Source organism: Scyliorhinus canicula, chromosome 14 (assembly GCF_902713615.1).
Source record: "Scyliorhinus canicula chromosome 14, sScyCan1.1, whole genome shotgun sequence".
Taxonomy (NCBI): domain Eukaryota; kingdom Metazoa; phylum Chordata; class Chondrichthyes; order Carcharhiniformes; family Scyliorhinidae; genus Scyliorhinus; species Scyliorhinus canicula.
In genome coordinates this window covers 97,056,766-97,077,853 of record NC_052159.1, presented here as the reverse complement: position 1 = coordinate 97,077,853, position 21,088 = coordinate 97,056,766, and the positions used below count along the sequence as shown (strand labels likewise).

Genomic DNA, 21,088 nt, shown 5'->3' with positions numbered 1-21,088 from the left:
TATTCCTGGGAATTAGGACTGTCAAATAAGGAGAGACTAAATCGATTAGAATTATATTCATTGGAATTTAGAAGGGTAAGAGGGGATCCCAGAGAAACTTACAAAATTCTAACAGGATTAGACAGGGTAGGTTCAGAAAGAATGTTCCCAATGATGGGGAGTCCAGAACTAGTGGTCATAGTTTAAGGATAAGGAGCAAACCTTTTAGGACTAAGGCAAGAAGAAATGTATTCACCTAGAGAGTGGTGAATCTGTGGAATTCACTACCATAGGAATAGGAATCCTCAGTGAGTATCTCACCTCCTTATTCCACCATCTGCAACACACAAGTCATGAATGTGATGGAATACCCTCCACTTGCCTGGACCAGTGCAACTCTAATAGCACTGAAGAAGCTCAACACCATCAAGGACAAAGCAGATCATTTGATTGGTATCTCTCCCATAAACATTCACTCCCTCCACCACCGACACACATATGCAGAAGTGTGTACTATCTACAAGATGCACTTCAGGAACTCACCAACGGTACTGAGACAACACCTGTCAAACCCGTGATCGCTAACATCTAGAAGGCAAAGGGTAGTAGACACATGGGAACACTATCCCCTGGGGGTTCCCCTCCAAGTCACTCACCATCCTGACTTGAAAACATATCGCCATTCCTTCACTGTCACTCGGTCAAAATCCTGGAACTACCTCCTTAACAGCACTGTGGATGTACTTACACTTCAGGGACTGCAGCAGTTCAAAAAGGGAGCTCTCCACCACCTTCTTAAGGACAACTAGAAATGGGCAGTAAATGTTGGTCAAGCCAGCAATGCCCACATCCCATAAATGAATTATGATTTTTTTTTAAAACAAGAGGTACCAGCAGAGAATTGACAGGGACTTGCATGCATGTTTTTCAGTTTAGCTGCCCACTCCTGTGTTTCTTCAGCAGGATGGTCCACTCTGTGCAATTATAATTACATCAGAGCAAAATGATTCTCCTGTCTTGTTCAACGTTTCCTCTAATTTTAATTTATTGTGTACAGCCGGCTTGTTGCACGACACCGTTCTTCTAAGATTGAGCATATCTTAAAGGGAACGTTGCCTGTGCATGACCTGTTCTCTGTGTGGCACATTCTCAATTGCTTCATGGCTGCACATCCATGCATAACAACTGTGACAACATTTCAAAAGTAATCAATTGGTTGGTAAAGCAGTTTGGATGTTCCAAGCATATAAAAAGTGCCAGTTTTTTCTTTTCAATTGTGGTGATGATACATATACCTCAAAAGAAAATTCCATGCATGTATCTTGGTTGTTGGGAGCAACTATGTGATGCTATCTAAAACATCTGAAGGAAGGTATTCATCACGAATTCTTATTAGATGGAAGAGTTCAAGTGTCTGAGCACTTAGATCAATCTGAATACCTGCACTTTTGGAATCCCAAGGCAACGTAAAATCATGGGATTTGCTATCAGTTCAATAGATGAGGACATAGCAATGAAAGACTTGCTCAAGAGTTCTTTCAGTCAATATCTTGCTTTTGAAGTAGCTGATCGAGGCTGATGTTTTAGCTGGGAGTATGTAGTCATGGAGAATCTCTTTCTTTTGCACTTTTCTTTGGTATCTACCTCAAACTATATTTGAGCTTAACTCAAATTTATCTACTTCAGTATGAAGGTGAAAAGCATTTGATCACTGGCACAACTGAACCAACATTGGACTAACTGCTGAACATAAGCCTGCATGGATAGTGACTAGTTCTGCAGAACAGTAACACCATACAAATTACTATACAATACAAATTAACCAGAAAATCCTTTCTGAATCATTGCTGAGAGTTGGCATTGGATTCCCAACCTGATCTAGAGCTGGTGATATCTTTGATGCACAACTGGAGCATTTTTCTCCCAAACTTGGACATTTCTCGTCTCTGTGCCTTCTTACAGCCTTTTCAGCCTCAAGGTTTTGTTATTACTGAAGGAATTAAGTTTCAATGTACTTTCATTAGTGTGACATCACATTTATTGAAATGGCTGCAATGTGCTGTTGTGTCGAGTTTACTACAGGGTTTACAATTTGAAGATTCAAAATTAAAATAAAAGATAGCAGACACAGGTTGCAGATATTAGTTACTGGAAAGGTTAAAACCAAGAATTAGAACTGAAAGCTGCCATTGATCAGAAGTCGAAGAGTGGTTAACTAAGATTGGGCCAACTAAGTCGGTGAATCAATGCAGGAATGCAACACACATCTGCTGAGGACTTAAAAACATAAGTTTATAAACTTGCAAAACTTTATTACTACATTATTTTCAGCGCACAAAACACCCAACTGAGCAAACAGACCCAAGAAACCAGAAATTATGCAAATGTGCTGGACAACAGAGAAAACTGAGTCACGCTAAAAGAGATTGGTCTGGGGCAAGGCCTTGCCCACCGCACAGATCACATGATCAAGATGGTTATAAAGATGAAATTCCAAGATTTCTGGTGATGGCGAGCGGGAGGCAGCCGCACACTGGAAGGCTCTCGCTCGGGAATAGGAATTTCGGAGTTTTAACGCCCGGTCCCAGGGGCAACTGAGGCTGAAAAGGCTGTAAGAAGGCACAGAGACGAGAAATGTCCAAGTTTGGGAGAAAAATGGCCGTGAAAAAGGGGGTTAATGGAAGTCCACCGGGGAGAGAAAAAGTCAGTGCAGGAACTGTAAGGAAAGCGGAGGCTGGAGCACCAGGGGAGGCCGCATTGCTCACAGCAGAAGAAATGACTAAGGTGATGGCTGTGGAACTTGAAAAACAGTTTACAAAACACATGGAAACAATGAAGAAGGAGATGGAGGCGGTATTGAAAGTGCTGGTGGAGGAGGCGATTGTCCCGGAGAGGGAAGCGGTATCGAGCGGCGGAGGTGCGGGAGCAAGGCGAGACACTGAAGGAAGTGGAAGAGGCATTAACGCAGCACAATGATCAACTCACCTCGATGGGGAAGGAGTTGCGGAGGGTGATAGAGACCAACAAGGGTCTGCGAGCCAAAATGGAAGACCTGGAAAACAGATCCAGGCGACAGAATCTGAGGATTGTGGGTCTGTCCGAAGGGGTGGAAGGCCAGAGGCTGACGGAGTATTTTACCACAAAGTGGAAAAGTGCAGTGGAAGCTGGAACTGGTATACACATATACCAGGACTTTATGGTGGAGCTGGCGAGGGAGCGGGCTGCCTTCAGCCGGGTGAAGAAGGCACTGTACATCAGCAAGGTGCAGTGCGGCATAGTATATCAAGCTAAGTTGAGGGTGACCTACAAATCCAAGGACTTTTACTTTGGGACGGCGGAAGCAGCGGAAGAGTTTGCGAAGGCAGAAGGACTGTGGCAGAATTGAGAAATGGTCGTGTACCAATGTAGCCTCATGTAACTTTATTTTTTCACTGTGTGTTGGTGTATGTACAAAATGAGTCAACGCTGTATATATTTGGACAAGGGAAGTGATGGGACTTTCATTTACAATGATGGTTTTTTGGGGCTTGGGTGTGTATATGAGGATTGTGTGCTAAAGGAGATTTCGTGGTTTTCCTGGGACCAGGCAAGGGGGAAGGAGACCCGGGCGGGAGCCTCTATGCTGGCCGGTTTAAACCGGCTAGTGAATGGGAGTGAGGTGGGGGGGAGGGGCTGCAGCTATCGGAGCCTGGTAGAACAGATTTTGGTGAGTCTAGCTGGGGTGAAAAGTTGGGTGAAGGAACCGAGGTTGGGGGAGGAGTTTACAAGAGGAAGTGGAGGGGAGGAGTCTGGGAGGGAATGGTGGGAGGGCGTTGTCTACAATTCATGGGTGTCATTCACGGTACTCCTTTGGGGATTGGATGGCATTGAATATTGGGGGGCAGGGGGGGTTGGGGGGTGGACTGTGTATGTCAATGGTGACCATAGGCGATTCCTGATTCCTTTTTCTTTTTTCCTTTTTTTTCCACCTTGGAAGGGTTTGTTTTATTTGATACTTATATTGTCAGGTGGGTCGTTGTTTGGGGTGGTGGGAGGATAGGATCGTTGCTGTTAACAAAGGGACTGACATTGTATTCGTTAGCGTTTACTGTTTGTTGGTGGGGTGTAAATTCTGAAGAAAATGGAGAATAAAAATACTTTTATAAAAAAAAAGATGGAATTCCAAATCAAATTTGCTTTTGTCCTACTCCTAATTCGATGATGCAAACTCTTAATTGCATGCAAGGATTAGATGAATATGGAACATTTTATGCATCTGAAGGTAGAACATGCATTTGAAACTATAACCTGCTTTTCCAAATAGATAGAAGTACCATCTAACAATGAATTTATATTTGAACTGTTGATGATACAACACGTTAACTATTATTTTAATTTGGATGTTCCAACAAGAATTCCAAGATAAATATTCTTCGTACTTACCATTAGTGAACATTGCCCCCTGTGGGAAAGAAAGCTCGTGACTGTGCTCTGCTTTACAAGCATACATGGCTTTGGCTTGGCTGTTAAAAAAACAATCAGAAAACACTTGCAGTACTATTACTAGTAAGTAGAACATTTCTTTATATTACTTGTTAACAAGATAGCCATGAGAAGTAAATATAATACACAACAAATCCTAAAGTACTTTTCTAAATAAAGTAAAAGTAAAGCCACCACATTCCCAGATGACTATAGGCTGCTTTCTCCTTTGAGGGGGAGAGGTAACTGGTGGTGATTTAATCTGGGGATCACCACACCTCAAGCGAGGGGTAAGGTTGAGAAGGCGGAGCCTTCATGAATAACCTCAGCCGGTATGGGAATTGAACCTGTGCTGCTTGCCTGGCTCTGCATCATGGACCAGCCAAGTGAGCTAAACCAGCCCAATGACATGACAGGACAGCACGGTAGAACAGTGGGTAGCACTGTTGCTTCGCAGCTCCAGGGTCCTAGGTCCAATTCCCGGCTTGGGTTACTGTCTGTGTGAAGTCTGCATGTCCTCCCTGTGCCTGCGTGGGTTTCCTCCGGGTGCTCCCGTTTCCTCCCAGAAGTGCCGAAAGATGTGCTGTTAGGTAATTTGGACATTCTGAATTCTCCCTGTGTGTACTCGAACAGGTCCCGGAATGTGGCGACTGGGGGCTTTTCACAGTAACTTCATTGCAGTGTCAATGTAAGCCTTCTTGTGACAATGAAGATTATTATTATTGTACTCTCACAATTCAATTACGGTCTCGAGCTCATCTCAAGTAGGTTTGAATGTGTCTTCTGCTGCATTCTATGCACAGACTATTAGTGAAGTTTTGAGCTTGATGGATGTCATTGATAATCTTCAAAACTGAAACCTTTAATTTAAAAGTGATGGCAATGCTTTATTACTGTTTACATGTCCCACATATGCTGTAAATTATGAGGCATGGGGACTTCAGGTTTTTCTTCCAGAAAAGTTAATTTTACGAAAGTTTTTAAATAATCAGCTAATGACTAATATTATACTTGCACTCAAGTGTATTTCCAAATATGGATTGTTACAAAAGCTTTGAATTTTTAAGTGTTTTTTCCTGACTTAAAAAATAAAAATCAGTCTCTTTATACTTAATTTGCCTCAGTTAGTTCAAAAATATCACAAACATCTTCTCTATGTTGATGGCATTATACAATATTCATCTTTACGGTTATAAACATGAATTATAATATTTCTGGGCTAAAATGCAGAGCTTATCAACATTGGATGAACCTGAGCTGTGAACTGGCCATTTGAGCAAGCCACAAGTAAAGGTGAGCCTAAAATTACATTTTGTATCTTTGTTGCAGTATTTCAGGATTTTGCTCCACCTGGCAATGGCAGTTTATAAAATCTTTTGTACAATTGGTTATCTGCCAGCTTACTTATGAAGCAACATATTCTGTCAGGTATCAGCAATGTAAAGGCATTACGTATGTGATCAAACTTGGCTTGCTGTTTGCCCAGATCCTTCTGACTAACTGAAGTGCAACCTAAGAAACAATTAGAAGTCTCACAACACCAGGTTAAAATCCAACAAGTTTGTTTGGAATCACTAGCTTTCGAAGCACAGCTCCTTGATGCAAGATGATACTTTGAACGAGAGGCTTTTCAGGTAATTAATTCTTTACAGGTCCAAACTGTGCAACTGAAGAGAGGGATAATTACAGGTTAAAGATGTGTGAATTGTCTCAAACCAGGACAGTTGGTAGGATTTTGCAAGTCCAGGCCAAATAGTGGGGGGTGAATGTAGTGTGACATGAATCCAAGGTCCAGGTTGAGGCCACACTCATGTGTGCAGAACTTGGCTATCAGTTTCTGCTCGGCTATTCTGCGTTGTTGTGCATCCTGAGGCCGCCTTGTAAAACGCTTACCCGAAGATCAGAGGCTGAATGCCCTTGACTGCTGAAGTGTTGGAAGAGAACATCCATCCTGGTGATTGTTGCGCGATGTCCATTCATCTGTTGTCACAGCTTCTGCATGGTCTCGCCAATGTACCACGCTTTGTGACATTCTTTCGTGCAGCGTATGAGGTAGACAACGTTGGCCGAGTCACACGGGTATGCACCGCGTACCTGGTGGGTGGTGTTCTCACGTTTAATGGTGGTATCCATGTCGATGATCTGGCAGTCTTGCAGAGGTTGCCATGGCAGGGTTGTGTGGTGTTGTGGTCATCGTTTTCCTGAAGACTGGATAGTTTGCTGCAAACAATGGTCTGTTTGAGATTGCGCGGTTGTTTGAAGGCAATTAGAGGGGATGGCCGTGGCAATATGTTTGTCTTCATCGATGACGTGTTGAAGGCTGCAAAAAAGATGCCATAGTTTCTCCACTCCGGCGAGTACTGGACGACAAAGGGTATTCTGTCACTGTTGTCCCGTGTTTGTCTTCTGAGGTCGTTGGTGCGGTTTTTGTTGTGGCTCGTTGGAACTGTCGATCGATGAGTTGAGTGCCATATCCCGTACTTATGAGGGCATCTTTCAGCGTCTGTAGATGTATGTTACGCTCCTCCTCGTCTGAACAGATACTCAGTATACGGAGGGCTTGTCCATAGGGGATGGCTTCTTTAATGTGTTTAAAGTGGAAGCTGGAAAAGTGGAGCATCGTGAGGTTATCCGTGGGCTTGCGGTAAAGCAAAGTGCTGAGGTGATTGTCCTTGATGGAGATGCGTGTGTCCAAGAATGCAAGCGATTCTGGAGAGTAGTCCATGGTGAATCATTGATGTCATTGTGTCGTTGTTTCAGTGGTTCTTCACTGTGGGTCCAAAGGAAAAAATTGTCATTGATGTATCTGGTGAATAGTGTTGGTTAAAGGTCCTTTGCAGTGAAGAGGTTTTGTTCGAACTTGTGCATGAAGATGTTGGCGTATTGAGCTGAGAATTTTGTCCCCATGGCTGTTCCGTGTGTTTGGTGAAGAACTTGTTGGCGAAGGTGAAGACGTTGTGATCCAGGATAAAGCGAATGAGTTGTAGAATTGTGTCTGGAGATTGGCAGTTGTCAGTGTTGAGTACTGAGGCTGTTGCAGCAATGCCGTCATCTTGGGGATGCTGCTGTAGAGTGCCGAGACGTCCATTGTGATGAGGAATGTTCCTGGTTCAACTGGTCCATGTGTGCTGAGTTTCTACAAGAAATCCGTCGTGTCGTGGCAGAAGCTGGGGGTTCCTTGTACGATGGGTTTCAAGATTCCCGCGATGTAGCCAGAGAGGTTCTCACACTGGGTCTCATTGGCTGATATGATAGGACAGCCTGGTGTGTTGGCCTTGTGTATTTTCAGGAGGCAGTAGAGATCTCCAACGCAGGGAGTACGTGGGATGAGAGCATGTAGGGTGCTCTGAAGGTCTGGATCCAAGGTTTTGATCAGTCTGTTGAGTTCCCAGGTGTGTTCTTTGGTTGGATCTGCGGGCAACTGTCTGTAGTGTTCCTGGTTGTTGAGGTGTCGGTACACTTCTTTGCAGTAGTCCGTTCTGTTCAGTATGACGGTGGCCCCTCCTTTGTCTGCTGGTTTGATGACAATGTTGCGGTTGGTCTCGATAGCGCGGATGGCGTTGCATTGCGCTTGGGTGACGTTCGGGGCTGTCTTGTGAATGCGACTGATGAATCTGGCATTGACACAACTCCTGATGCCTTGAGCATACACGTCGAGTCTAGGGCAGCGGCCTTCCAGTGGGGTCCAATGCGACTCTTTCCTCTTCAGTTGCTGCACCGCAGATCTCTCAGTCTGTTGTTCCGGTTCATTGGTTGTCTCATTGAGTTCGCTGTCGGCCTCTTGGGGTCTGTAGACAAAATCCCGGAGCCTCATTCACCTGATGAATTCCTCAGTGTCTGCCGTGAGACTGATGTGGTCCATTTTGGTGGTGGTGCAGAAATTGAGCCCTCTGCTGAGGACTTCGATATCATCTGGTTGAAGGATGTAGTTTGACAAGTTAACAATGGATTTCCCTGTATTGTTTTCTACTGTGGTACCGGAAACGGCTTGATTGCTCCTGGTGGTGATGCCGAGATTCTCAAGCTTCCTGTTCTCGCTGTGCATATAGGTGGCGTATTACCGTTGCCTCATCTGCTTGACAGTGTAAGAAACAGTTACCAGCTGATCTTAGTCAGTTTAAAGTCAGTGGGTCTGAAATTGCTTGAGTGGATGATAGAAGTGGAGTTTCAACTTGGAATTTGTTTAGAGGGGGTGTTTAGAGGGACAAGGGGATGATGAAGAATGGGGAGATATAAAAATGTTATTGTAAACTGGGAGGGTTGGACAATCAGAATATCTTTGTTAAAAGCTGGGGAGTTGGATGAGTTAGTGTTTCTGTGAACTAGGTCCAGAAGGAAAAGGTGCCTCTATGAATATTGGTGGCTAAAACTATTTTTATTAAGGAGTCATATGATTAACTATGATCATAGCATGCAAGCAAGAGAACCTCAATTATTCAATTTGAACATTAGAAAATGACAGTGAACACATCATTAATTAGTCACAGGGTTGGCACCTGACTCGTCATGGAGACCATTTACTTCTTCAAAAGATTCATGGTTCGTGGCAACAGATGATAAAAAATGTGATATAAATACAGATTTAGAACATATAAAGTTCAGTTCTTACCGTCTGGAGGAATTTTGTTTAGGAGTACCAATATTTTCAAACAACTGAGCTCTGGATGCAACCCTGGACAGGGGGTAAATAATTCAACAAATCAAGATACTTAGAAAGGCTGGTCTTTTGACATCACTAATTTTATCAGAATTCACCCTTTTTATATAATGTTAATGCATTAAAGTCCATAATAAACCATTAAAATAGCATTTATTAGTCTAATCAACAGAATAATCTGAAGAAATGAAAACTTGGGTGTATTTTCTGTAATTCCTCTTGTATTTAAAGTAGTACCTGTTAGGAGACATCTTTATATTTTTTACCTGGCATGGAGATCTGCTATTTTCTCTCCCCTTTCACCTACTTATTTCTCTGTTAGCCCATCCTTTTTCAGCCCCTTACCCCAAGAGTGCCTCTGCATCAAAATTAAGTTCTAGTTTGAGCAATTATGGAAGCTGCCCCTCAAAGTTGTATTACTGGAGTAAATTAGAAGGACAAAAATATGCTATCTAAACTGGAATATTCATTGATGGTGAGAAATGATACAGTATTTTGTGGAAAGCTTTATCCTCCCCGCTTTTGCTTTTTTTCTTGACTTTATTTTCAACAATTGTTTGTTCAGCTGGTTTTGGGGGAGTAAGGCCAATATTTGTTTATTTTTAATGCATTTTGCTAGTTCAAGAATCACCAAATGAATACTGCTTTACAAGTCACATCATTGTGACATCTATCATTTATCTATCTATTTTGTACAATCTACTTCCATAGGAAACACAAAATGAGATGTAGAGGAGTAATTTGTTCTTCAATATCTAGAAAATAAAAATGTGTGTGAGAAATACACATCTGTCTGTTTGTTTGTTGGCATATTGCTCCGGTCCTTGGACCAATTTCAATCAAACTTGGTGAGATGATATCTTGAACAAAGGGGCATGGTGCAAGAGTGTTGACATCTAACCACTCCCACAGTGGGATTACCAGTTGTCTCTGAGCAGAGGATCTTGTGACCCTGCCTTCACTGTATCCCTGCTGACAAGACAGGCTTAAACTGCTGTCACAGTTTTGCATCTCAATGTTCAAAGGGACATACAGGTTTTTAAAGCAGTCCAGCAATATGTCCTCCAAAGGATTGCTCAGTCATGCCTTGGTGAGTGGCCCTAGCACCTGGAGCAGAAACCTGTTGTTCCTCTCAGGGTAACAGTATTTGTGCTCCCACCGCTGCACTGAACAGTATTTTTACTACTGCCCCTCAGCCAGTCAGACAAAACCGCTGCGCATGCCAAGGTGATGCAACTCTAAGCTGCACAAGGCCCAGAGTTTCTCAGGAACATGCTGAATACCGAATGACCCCCTAGTCCCCACCACTAGCTTTGCGAAGCTCCTTCAAATAAATCGTAGTTAAGATGTCCACCTGAAGAAGAAAATGCTTAGCAGCTTACAAAATCATCCTGTTATATCACTACAAACCTGGTGTCACTTTTTCATTTGAAATGCAACCCAAACTTTGCCATCTAACGTTCCAAAGATCTCAGACGAGCACCCAATTTATATTATGACACCCCAGGCTAGTGCACAGTCGATTCCAGCCCTACAGGCCCCAAAGTCCCAACACAAGGGAATTAACCAATAATTTGCATAAAAATTCCTGAAGCTATTGGCCCTTGGCTGCCCAATAATACAGCCACAAGGTTTGTAAGATCAAACACAATTACTGCCTATTCATAACAGAAATAAAAATGAAATATGCAGTAATTACAATGGAGTGATGGCAAGCTAACCTAATACTCCCCTTTTACTGTCCCACCCTCTACCCCACAGACACAATATAGACAAACACAGAGGGATGGAAAGGATTAAGGTGAAAAAAAAATAGGAGTCCTTGGGCGCGATTCTCCGCTGCCCACGATGGGTCGGAGAATAGCGGGAGGGCCTTCCCGACCTCCCGCTATTCTCCCCCCCCACGGCCGCCCCACGACACGAATCGCTGCTCGCCGTTTTTTTTACAGCCGTTTCCACGAACGCAAGCACACCTGCTGTCACCGTTCGTGAAAACGGCCGCAAAGTGCCGTTCCCGACAACCATAGCACCGATTGGCAGAGCCGCACCACGGCCGTGCCAAGGGTGGCATGGGCCCGCGATCGGTGCCCACCGATCGCGGGCAGCGGGTCCGAAACCCGCGTACTCTTTGTTGCTCCGCCGCCCCGCCCCGCATGATCAGTCCGCGGGGCGGCTGAGGGGCATGACGGTCCGCGCATGCGCGGGTTTGACGCATATGCGTGATGACATCATCTGCGCATGCGCGGGTTGGAGCCATCCAATCCGTGCATGCGCGGCTGACATCATCGTGCGCGTCAGCCGCCGTGACCCTTGGCACGCGGGCTTAGCGACGGTCGCTAAGCCTACGATGCCGTGCTTCGCGGGGCCGCGCTGCTAGCCCCGACCGGGGGGGAGAATCTGGTCCCGGGAGGGGGCGCGGAGGCTGCCGTGAAACACGGCCAGTTCCACGACAGCCTTTACGACTCTCCGCATTTGCGGAGAATCGCGCCCCTTGCTTTCAATGTTGAATTCTTTGCAGCAGGCTATGCTCCCAGCAGCCTGCTGATGGAAGCCACCGGTGTACAGTTGGTGATAGTCTTCATGCAGCAACATTCATTCAGTACTCACAGGGAGTAGGATTTCTTCTGGAGAGAAACTTTAGGCTTTATTAAATTGGGCCTTCAACTCAAAGGTACACCTTTGAGTGTACTTCTCTCTTCAGACTCTTTGTCTTGCATTAAACCCAGCTTCCAGCCCAAGTCTTAATCCCAATCCTTTGTAGTTTCATTAAAATGGCAGCCAGCCTTACTGGGGAAAAGAGTTCTAACACTGGACCTTTTGGGAGATTTCATCATAGCAATGGATTATTGCTTCATTGATTTATTCATGGTTTTAGGTGCTAATTGAATGCATAACTAAAGAGTAAAATTATTAAAATGTCTTGACTGTGTGAATACAGTCATTGTTTTAGATAATGAATAAACTATCAAACATTGGTGCCATGTTTGCAGAAATGCAAAACATTGTTTCATGTCTTGTATAAAAGCCCATTGTAATGCTTAAAATGTATTAACAGCAAGGTTAATGTAAGCACCATATCTTTGTAGGAATGGCTTAAGTGGCAGGTGCACGTAAACTTTTAATTAATTTGATGGACAATAGTGAATTTTAAGTAATGAGCAATGCTTGGATAACAAATCATGTTCTAAGTATTGTTTGAATAAACAGAAAGCCTCAGCTGAGAATTAGAACCAATGAGAGTAAATTAGGGGTTAGACCATAGATATGGACTCCCTTAAAAGTAAGACCACGTGGGTGAGGTTTCATTCATAAATTCCTGCCTTCCTGAGTTCTTGAATCATCTGTCTGTTCATGTTTAAAATTATTTCTTTATGGTTTTATGTTTAATTCTTTTCGCTATATTCTGACCAGTTTATGTATTATTTGATCTAAGTTTTGATTCAGTTCTTATACAAGCGTATTTAAGTGAATATTTAGTGTGTTTTGGACACCTCCATTCACCAGACTTTGTACCTTATTTTTGGGAGAAAGATAAGAGATCCTACAGCAGCGAAAGAAAATCAGAGTTGCTTCTTCAACCTTCAGAATCGAAAGCGAAACTAAAAAAAACAGCTTTACTGGGCAGAGAGACATTCCAGAGAATTCAGAACCAATCACCACTGGTTACTGGCAAAGTCCAGCATTCTGAGCCAGTTTATTGGCCGTCAGCCCAGTCCTGATTGAATCAAAGGCAAAGGCTGCATTAAAGTTACAGGCCCATTAATCATCCATGGATCAAAATCATAATAGCTGAAAAAACAGGGAACAAACAGGGTTTAAACAGGAGGATCTTGACATTATTGCATGAGTGTGTGCAATGTGCAGCACGATGGAACGCAACCTCACAGCCAGAGTGTGCATCTGCAGTGATTAATTGTATTATACGTTAGCTGCTACCGAAGACGATCTTTCAGAAAAATAGTACTTACACTGATCCAGGTTTCTGATAGCCATTGCTCGTTGATGTGTCTAACCTTCGTCTAATCGCTGTCTTTGGAGGAAGTGCTGGATTGGATGCAGTTTTGGGTGTATCTTTTAAATCCATTGAAGAAAGATTTTGAACAGAACTGCTAAAGGTTCTAGTATTAGTACCTGGAAAGAATTTAGCAAAAACTCTTGAATTTATTTTTAACTTTTCCAATTTGCAACTTTAACCATTAAAAAAATGACCTGTGAACCTACCATCTGTTGTAGGGAGAGAGGTTAGGGAAGTTGTTATTGATCTTTTAAGTCCAGTATATTTATAGGATCCCTCACTGCACAGGTTTAATGGCAGAGATGGGTTTTCCACATTAGTAACAGACAACAGACTCTGTGAATCTGCCTGACCATCTGTTTTAACAGTATCTTCACTGGAGCTTGATTCTGGGCTCGTGGTCCAGACGATTGTGCCCTTTTGTCCAGGCAATGACACAGGTGCTGATACCCATTGTATTCCACTATCTCCTATTTCCCTTGGCAAATGACGTTGAGAGGAGCTGGTTTTCGAGGAGCTGTTTAGTTCTGATGAATGAGAGGACAGAGACTCTATGCTTCCCATTGGTGTACTGTCTGGGCTGCTGCTGAAAGCATCACCTGAAAAAAGGAACAACAAGTATAAGAGTATGTACAAATTCCACCGCAGATAATGGAAAAAGATAATAGTACTGACTTATGTGATTTTTTATTGCATATATACGACCAGCATGATGAGGCATAAGAATCTTTTCTAAATATTCTCAAGTATGGCATATTGTTAAGAAGTGAAAATGCTTCCTATTCAACTTAAAATGATTTCATAAAACAGTTAGGAGGAGATATTTTTAACATTACCTGAACATTTTTGACAAAGTTTTTAAAAATAATTTTAGAGACCCAATTTTTTTTTTCCCAATTAAGGGCAATTTAGCACGGTCAATCCATCTAACCTGCACATGTTTGGGTTGTGGGGGTGAAACCCACGCAGACATGGGGAGAGTGTGAAAACACACGGACAGTGAGCCAGGGCTGGAATTCGAACCCGGGATCTCAGCGCCGCAGTCCCAGTGCTAACCACTGCATCACATGCTGCCCCATTTTTGACAAAGTTAACACTTGCATCCCCTTGTAATATTTTAATTGGCATCAACACAACATGGAAAGCAGAATCTTCCATTTAAGAGACTTAAGTATGTTGGCAGGTGGTTTGCATGGTGTTCATGCTGCTGGCCAGAATGGTGGGAACCCATGCCCAATTCAACGCTTAGAAGCTAATTAATTATGCACAGGCGAATATTATGCCAAATAATCTGTCATGTCACGAGCTGATTCGTCTGCCCGCTGTTCGAAGGTCTGGGCGCAATATTTAAATGCATGTCCAACACATACATCCCACCCTCTCCAGCCCACCTATCTTCAGGACACACGCAGAGATGTCTTCCAGTGACAAGAAGAAAGCTGAAAGCCTCAAGAAGAAAGAAATACCCCACTTTACCCACCAGGTACTCAAGGCCTTGATTAGAAGACTGCGGGTGCACAGGCATATCCTGTATCCCACGGATGGCCTCAGGAGGCACGCCAACCTCACATCTTCTGCCTGGGAGGCTGTGCATAAGACCAGCATGGCTGACAGCCATACCTGAAGCACCATCCAGTGCAGAAAGAGGATGAATGATCTCATCTGCTCCATTAGTATAAATCATCCTTCAACTCCCTGCAACATGAAACTCTCATCATGGCGTCCTGCACTCAAATGGCCACTCTCTTCACAGATCTCACACAACCATGAGAGGGGGACACAACCAGAAGGCGAAGACTTTCACATCACCACCATCCCATCTCTCCAGTTGTTCACACCCATCCTCTGAACCTTCTGGGGAGGACTTCAAACACAATGGGACATACATCTTAGCCAACCTCTGCTCTATACAGGCCAAGCTGGCACAAAGATGGCACAAAATCTGGCAGACCAGGGGGCAGGGATGGCTAACATCACTGCCCTAACTGAGTTGGCTGATGAGGATAGGGATCGCCATTGTGGGAAAGGGGAGATCGGCCTCTCCCAGAAACCTAGTCGAATCATAACTCCATCACTTTACTAAATACTGACAATCACAGTGAGTCGCATGCAGTCTTATTTAACTCATCACTAAAACTACTATTCTCAATTTTCTAGGCACCAGCATTTTGATGCCTCCAAGGCAGCTAAACAGCTATCCAAGCCCCCAGCCAGACCATGTCTGAAGAGGAAGCTCTGGAAGAACCATTACTGTGCTGAGCCACACCCTCCACCAGCACAGAGACAAACACCTCGGTGGCACAGCTGGATATTAGACTCGGGCTCATTGGCAGGTGTCCCCAACAGTTGGAGACAGGGACAGCCCAGGTCTCCCGCAGTCAAGAGGGCAGCTGGAGACCAGTCACCTGCTCAGTACGAGTCAGGTGATGAAATTCTTGAAGTGGCCGTCAACTCAATGCTGGAGATGCAACGACAGGTGGCGGAACATTAGGCAGAGAATCGATAGTTACTCAAACTAGGATGAACAATGGAGGACACTGTACACATCCTGTCTGATGATGTGGCTCTGAAATACGAGTGCCTTGGTCATCATGGGAAAGTTTGAAACCCCACCATGAAGACCTTGGTCCAGTATGCCTTGCTGGATTTGCACTCAGCCTTCTACTCCATGGTCACATACCCTGGTGGGCACCATCAATATATAGATGACGTGGAGACGAGGCACCTTGACTTCCCGCCAAGAACACCATCTCCTCAGGCACCCATAAGGAGGATGAGTGCCAGCTGGATATCCCGGAGGCCTCCTCTCAGGACACTCCAAGTGTGTGCAGCGCTCACAGTCCGTTCGGCCTATGGCCCCATCCAATCCAGCGGCTTGGGCCGCTAAGGGCGCTTCTGCCCCTGAATAGGAAACCCTTAACAGGCTGGGTTCACCATGGTCATCAAAAAGATTGTGGCATAGTGTAGGAGTGCTTTCAAGGACCGAGTATTGAGCTGGCTTTTACGTGGGGTTCCTTCCTCTTAGTTACAGCTCAGCTGAAAACAAAGACCTGCAGACACATCAACCCTGGTTAAGACGGCTTTATTTTTCCAAGCTTGGACCATGTACGAGGGACAGTGATTTGCATAACTGCCAAAACCACTCAACTTTACAATGGTGTAGACGCTCCAATTATATAATCTTCAAAAAAATCAACAGCCCACCCCAACTGGACTTGACCAATTCTTGGAGCTGTCAATTTTATATTGACCAATCAAGTTTACTTTAAGCAACATGATGACTTATGATCAACTCATGATTTAACCCCATCCTGCCAGCTGTTGTTTACCAGGATACTTTATCCGTTATGAATTTGTTTTGCTGCCATTCCCATGTTACTTATCTCGGCCAGTTCCTGCCCATCTTATTATTCATCTAGGGGCAGGATGTTGAAGTTGGTTCCTCTTTATACCATGGATTGTCTGAGACAGGTTGTTGGGGCCACAAGAACTGCTTACTGAGCTGACTGTGTTATTGCTGACTACACTATTTCTGGATAAACCCTAACCCAAATGTCTTGAAAATATAGGCAAGTTAGCTAGCTTAAATCCCATCATGCATTGTGGCCATTACTTTTAGCAAGAGTTGGAATGCTTGTTACTGTTGTTCTAAAAATACAACTTTAAAAAAAAAGATTTTTTATTCTCCTCGTTTTTCACATTTTCTCCCAAATTTGCACCCAACAATAAACAATAATCAGTAACGAATGCAATGTCAATCCCCATATCAATACGGGTCCATCCTCCCACCAAACCCCCAAACATTAGCCCCCATGTTAACATAAAAAAATGACAAAAAAGAATCAGCAAGCACCTATAGTCACCATTAACACATACAGTCCCCCTTCCCCCAGCCCCCTAATGTTCAATGTAATACAATTCTTGAAAGTGCAGAATGAATAACGCCCATGAATTGTAGAACCCCTCCATCCTTCCCCTCAGTTCAAATTTGACTTTCTCAAATAATCATCCAATACCCTCTTGAATGCCTTGATTAAATCTGCCTCCACCACACTTGCAGCAGTGCATTCCAGAATAAATCACTCACTTTGTGAATAGTTTTTTTTTCACATTACATTTGCTTCTCATGGCCTCTCTTTCTCGATCCTTTTACGGGCCAGAACAGTTTCTCCTGATATCTACTCTATCCAGATTCCTATCTCTCCAATTTCCTCTTGGCCTTCTTCTCTCCAAGGGGAACAGTCCCAACTTCACTAAGCTATCCTCATAATTGAAGTCTCCCATTCCTGGAACCATTCCTGGAAACCTCTTCTGCACTCAAGGATAAAGAAATCTGATAAATTCTTTGGTATCTATTTTTTACTATATCAAAAGGAATCACTTCCAATACATCCCTCAAATGTAGATATTCAGAAAAGATTTGAGTTTATGGTTTGCATTTTTCAAATGAGGTCGGCATTGTCATAAAAATGAGTATAGCTCTTTATGTTGTGCTTACTGTCTGCATCCGCCAGACACAAAGTTGGGCTGTAGATGCCTCTTGGCCTTCTTGGACCTGTTGACAGGCAAGTTGCCTTGCTTCGCCTAGATCCAGATCTCTGCTCAGGTTGAGGAAGAGGAACATTTGGGTCAGGTAGAGTATGGAATATCTATGAATGAGGAAAACAAACATGCATTGGTAGAACATTATAAAATACTATAACATTTATAAATGTACTGAAATAGAAAATAAGCTGCCCAGCAACAAATTATTCAATTAACTATTTTAAACAAACAAGCTAACCTTCAAATACATCAATTAGGATATACACACATGGACACACATACACACACACAAACACACGCATCACAGAGATCGGCACGCTTTTAAAAAGTGACAGTTCAGGCTCCCCCACCCCAACATCGCAGGCATCAGGGCTTCAATGCCCCCACCCACCCTCGCCTGTATCAAACCCCTCACTCCCAAGGATCGCTGGCATTAGGGCCCTCCCAATGGGTCTCCATTCTGCCCCCATTCCTTTCTCGCCAGCCTCAGGTCCCCCTTCCCCCAAACACCAGTACGACCACCTCCCTCCCCCAGGTGAGCGACACCCCTGCATGGGGTCGCCAAAGGCCTCCTCCCTCTTTCATGTCCCCCTTTCAGGCTCAGCTCTTTTTCAGGCCCTGCCCACTTGGCAGTGCCAATCTGGCACCTTGGCAGTGCTAACCCTGGTCGACATTGCTAGAGTTTTACCATGTCGCTGACTGCTCAGAAGCTCCACTGTCCTTTGAGACCGCTGGCCTGGTCATCACATCTGGTGTTCGATGGTGGAGACCAGTAGTGATTCCTGTTGACCTCCCTGTGCCATTGGGGGGCGGGGGAGGGGGAAGAGAAGATACCGGGAGCCAGGAAAATCCGGCTTGAAACTGATCCAGCATATTTAAATTATATTTTAAATATGCTAAACTGGTTCACACTCAACAAGTGCATGAACCAGATTATGTATGTTGCAGTGAGTCGGGAGCATCTGATAGCACCTGGCGCAAACTCCGTTTAGGGGCTCTACCGCCATTCTTCCGACACAGCGGGATGCACGCCGGCACAACGTGGCCAAAGAATCACCCCCATAATGTTTCCATAATAAGCCAATCAAATCCCAAAGCTGGTATTAAATCTCTTAACCTTCGTTGCTCTACTCCAAATAAATAGTCTCAGTGTCTCAAGTTTAGAAAATAAAAAAAGTAATTGTTGCATATTAGAGTAGTTATATTAATTAAACAGAAACTACAATCTTGTATGAAATATATTCAAAAACTAAACAAGAAGCCTATAAGTATAATGGTGTAACCAGCCAATAATTAAACAATCTTCAGCCCCACTGCTAGTGCTCTCCATTTCAGTATTGAATTACAATACAATATGTAGAACAAAGACATTTTTGTTTTAATTGCATTGGATATTATTAATATTGAAGGCTTGAGTTAGAGTTTTGAGAAACCCCGCCATGTCGCTAACCCAAACTCCCAACTTTGGGGACTCCGAGTCCCTCCATCCCGGGAAGCAAAGGCCAAAACATCGGCCTATCTACCCACTGGGCTCTCGGGTCTTCTGACACTCCATAGATCGCCATCGCTGGACTCGGAGCCACCCTCACTTGCAGGACCTCTGACATGACGTCCGCAAATCCCTGCCAAAAGCACCCCAGAACATGTGGACATGATTCACAGGACATTCCCCACATCCCCTGCACCTGTCCTCCACCTCCTCAAACAACCTGCTCATCCGGGCCACAGCCATATGAGCCCTTTGGACCACCTTGAATTGGATCAGGCTGAGCCTGGCACACGACGATGATGCGTTAACCCTACACAGGGCTTCCTCCCATAACCCTGCCTCCAACTCCCCCCCCCCCCACCCCAATTCTTTTTCCCACTTTCTCTTCACCTCTCCTGTTGGAGCTCCCTCCCACTCCATCAGCTCATAATAAATCTCCTAGACCCTCCCCTCTCCAACTCCTTTTCTCGACATCACTTTATCCTGTAACCCCTTTGAGGGAGGAGTGGGACGCTCGAGACCTGCCTCCATACAAAATCCCTCACTTACAGATACCAGAACCCGTTCCCACCTGGCAACTCAAACTCCTCCTCCACCTCCTCCAAACTCAGAAAGCCCTCATCAAGAAAGAGATCTCCAAATCTCTCGATCCCTGCCCACTGCCACCTCCGAAAGCCCCTGTCCAGCCCTCCTGGAGCGAACCGATGATTATCGCATATCGATGCCCACTCCAAATCCATGTGATGCCGCCACTGTCCCCACACCCTCAGGGCTGCCACTAATACCGGGCTTGTGGAGTATCAAGCCGGCGAGAACGGCAGAGGTGCCATTAACAACGCCCTCAAACTCGTGCCCTTACAGGATGCTGCCTCCACTTGCTCCCCACACCAATCTCTCCTCCACTACCCACTTCCTCACCATCAATAATAATTAATAAAGTTCGGAAGAGCCAGCCCCCCCTCCCCACGCTCCCGCTCCAGCAGCACCTTCCTCACCCTCGAGGTTTCACCGGCACAAATAAATCCCGGAATTATTGCATTCATCATCCTAAAAAAACACATCGGTGATAAAAATTGGGAGACACTGAAAAACAGACAGCAACCTCGGGATGACTGTCATTTTCACAATCTGTACCCTTCCCACCAGAGACAGAGGGAGTGCGTCCCACCACCGGAAGACCCCCTTCATCTGCTCTACTAGCCTACCCAGATTTAAGTTGTGGAACTGTCCCCATTCCCGTGCCACCTGAATACCTAAAGTTCCCTCCCAGCATCTTCCCCAATCCCTCTCCTCCTGCCCCTTTGCCTGGATCGCAAATACCTCACTTTTGCCCATATTCAATTTATACCCCAAAAACTGCCCGAATTCCTCTAGTATCACCATAATCGTCCGCATAGAGCGGGACCCTATGCTCCACCCCCATTGTACTATCCCCTGCCAGACCATCGAAGCTTGCAACGCCATTGCCAAAGGCTCTACGGCCAGGGTAAACAGCAGTGGGGAGAGTGGACATCCCTGCCTCGTCCCCCGGTACAGCCTAAAATACTCTGACCTCACCCGATTTGTGCACACGTTTGACACCGGTGCCTGATAAAGCAATCGGACCCAGTCCACAAATCCCGACCCAAACCTAAACTGTTCCAGAACCTCCCATAAGTGCTCTTACTCAACCCGATCGAAGGCCATGTCTGCGTCCACAGCCACCACCACCTCAACCTCGTGCCCCTCTGTAGGCATCATGATTACGTTCAAGAGCCTCCTAATATTGGTCGCCAGGTGTTGCCCCTTAACAAACCCCATCTGGTCTTCCCCTATTACTCCTGGGACACAATCCTCGATCCGTGTGGCCAGGATCTTTGCCAGCAGTTTGGCATCCACATTCAATAAGGAGATTGGCCTATATGACCTGCAGTTTTCCGGGTCTTTGTCCACTTCAAATGAG

The 21,088-nt window shown here is 44.7% G+C and overlaps 1 protein-coding gene across 1 annotated transcript in view; it reads right to left on the bottom strand.

The window, feature by feature from the left end:
* Positions 1-21,088, bottom strand: part of arhgap42a (Rho GTPase activating protein 42a) — a 505,650-nt gene that overhangs the window by 18,561 nt on the left and 466,001 nt on the right. Inside the window, exons 19-23 of the mRNA XM_038818093.1 lie at positions 17,611-17,761; positions 13,319-13,711; positions 13,066-13,228; positions 9,050-9,112; positions 4,402-4,481 (exon numbers count right to left, since the gene is read on the bottom strand). Coding sequence (XP_038674021.1) covers positions 4,402-4,481; positions 9,050-9,112; positions 13,066-13,228; positions 13,319-13,711; positions 17,611-17,761 — 850 coding nt within the window. The remainder of the gene's footprint in view (positions 1-4,401; positions 4,482-9,049; positions 9,113-13,065; positions 13,229-13,318; positions 13,712-17,610; positions 17,762-21,088) is intronic.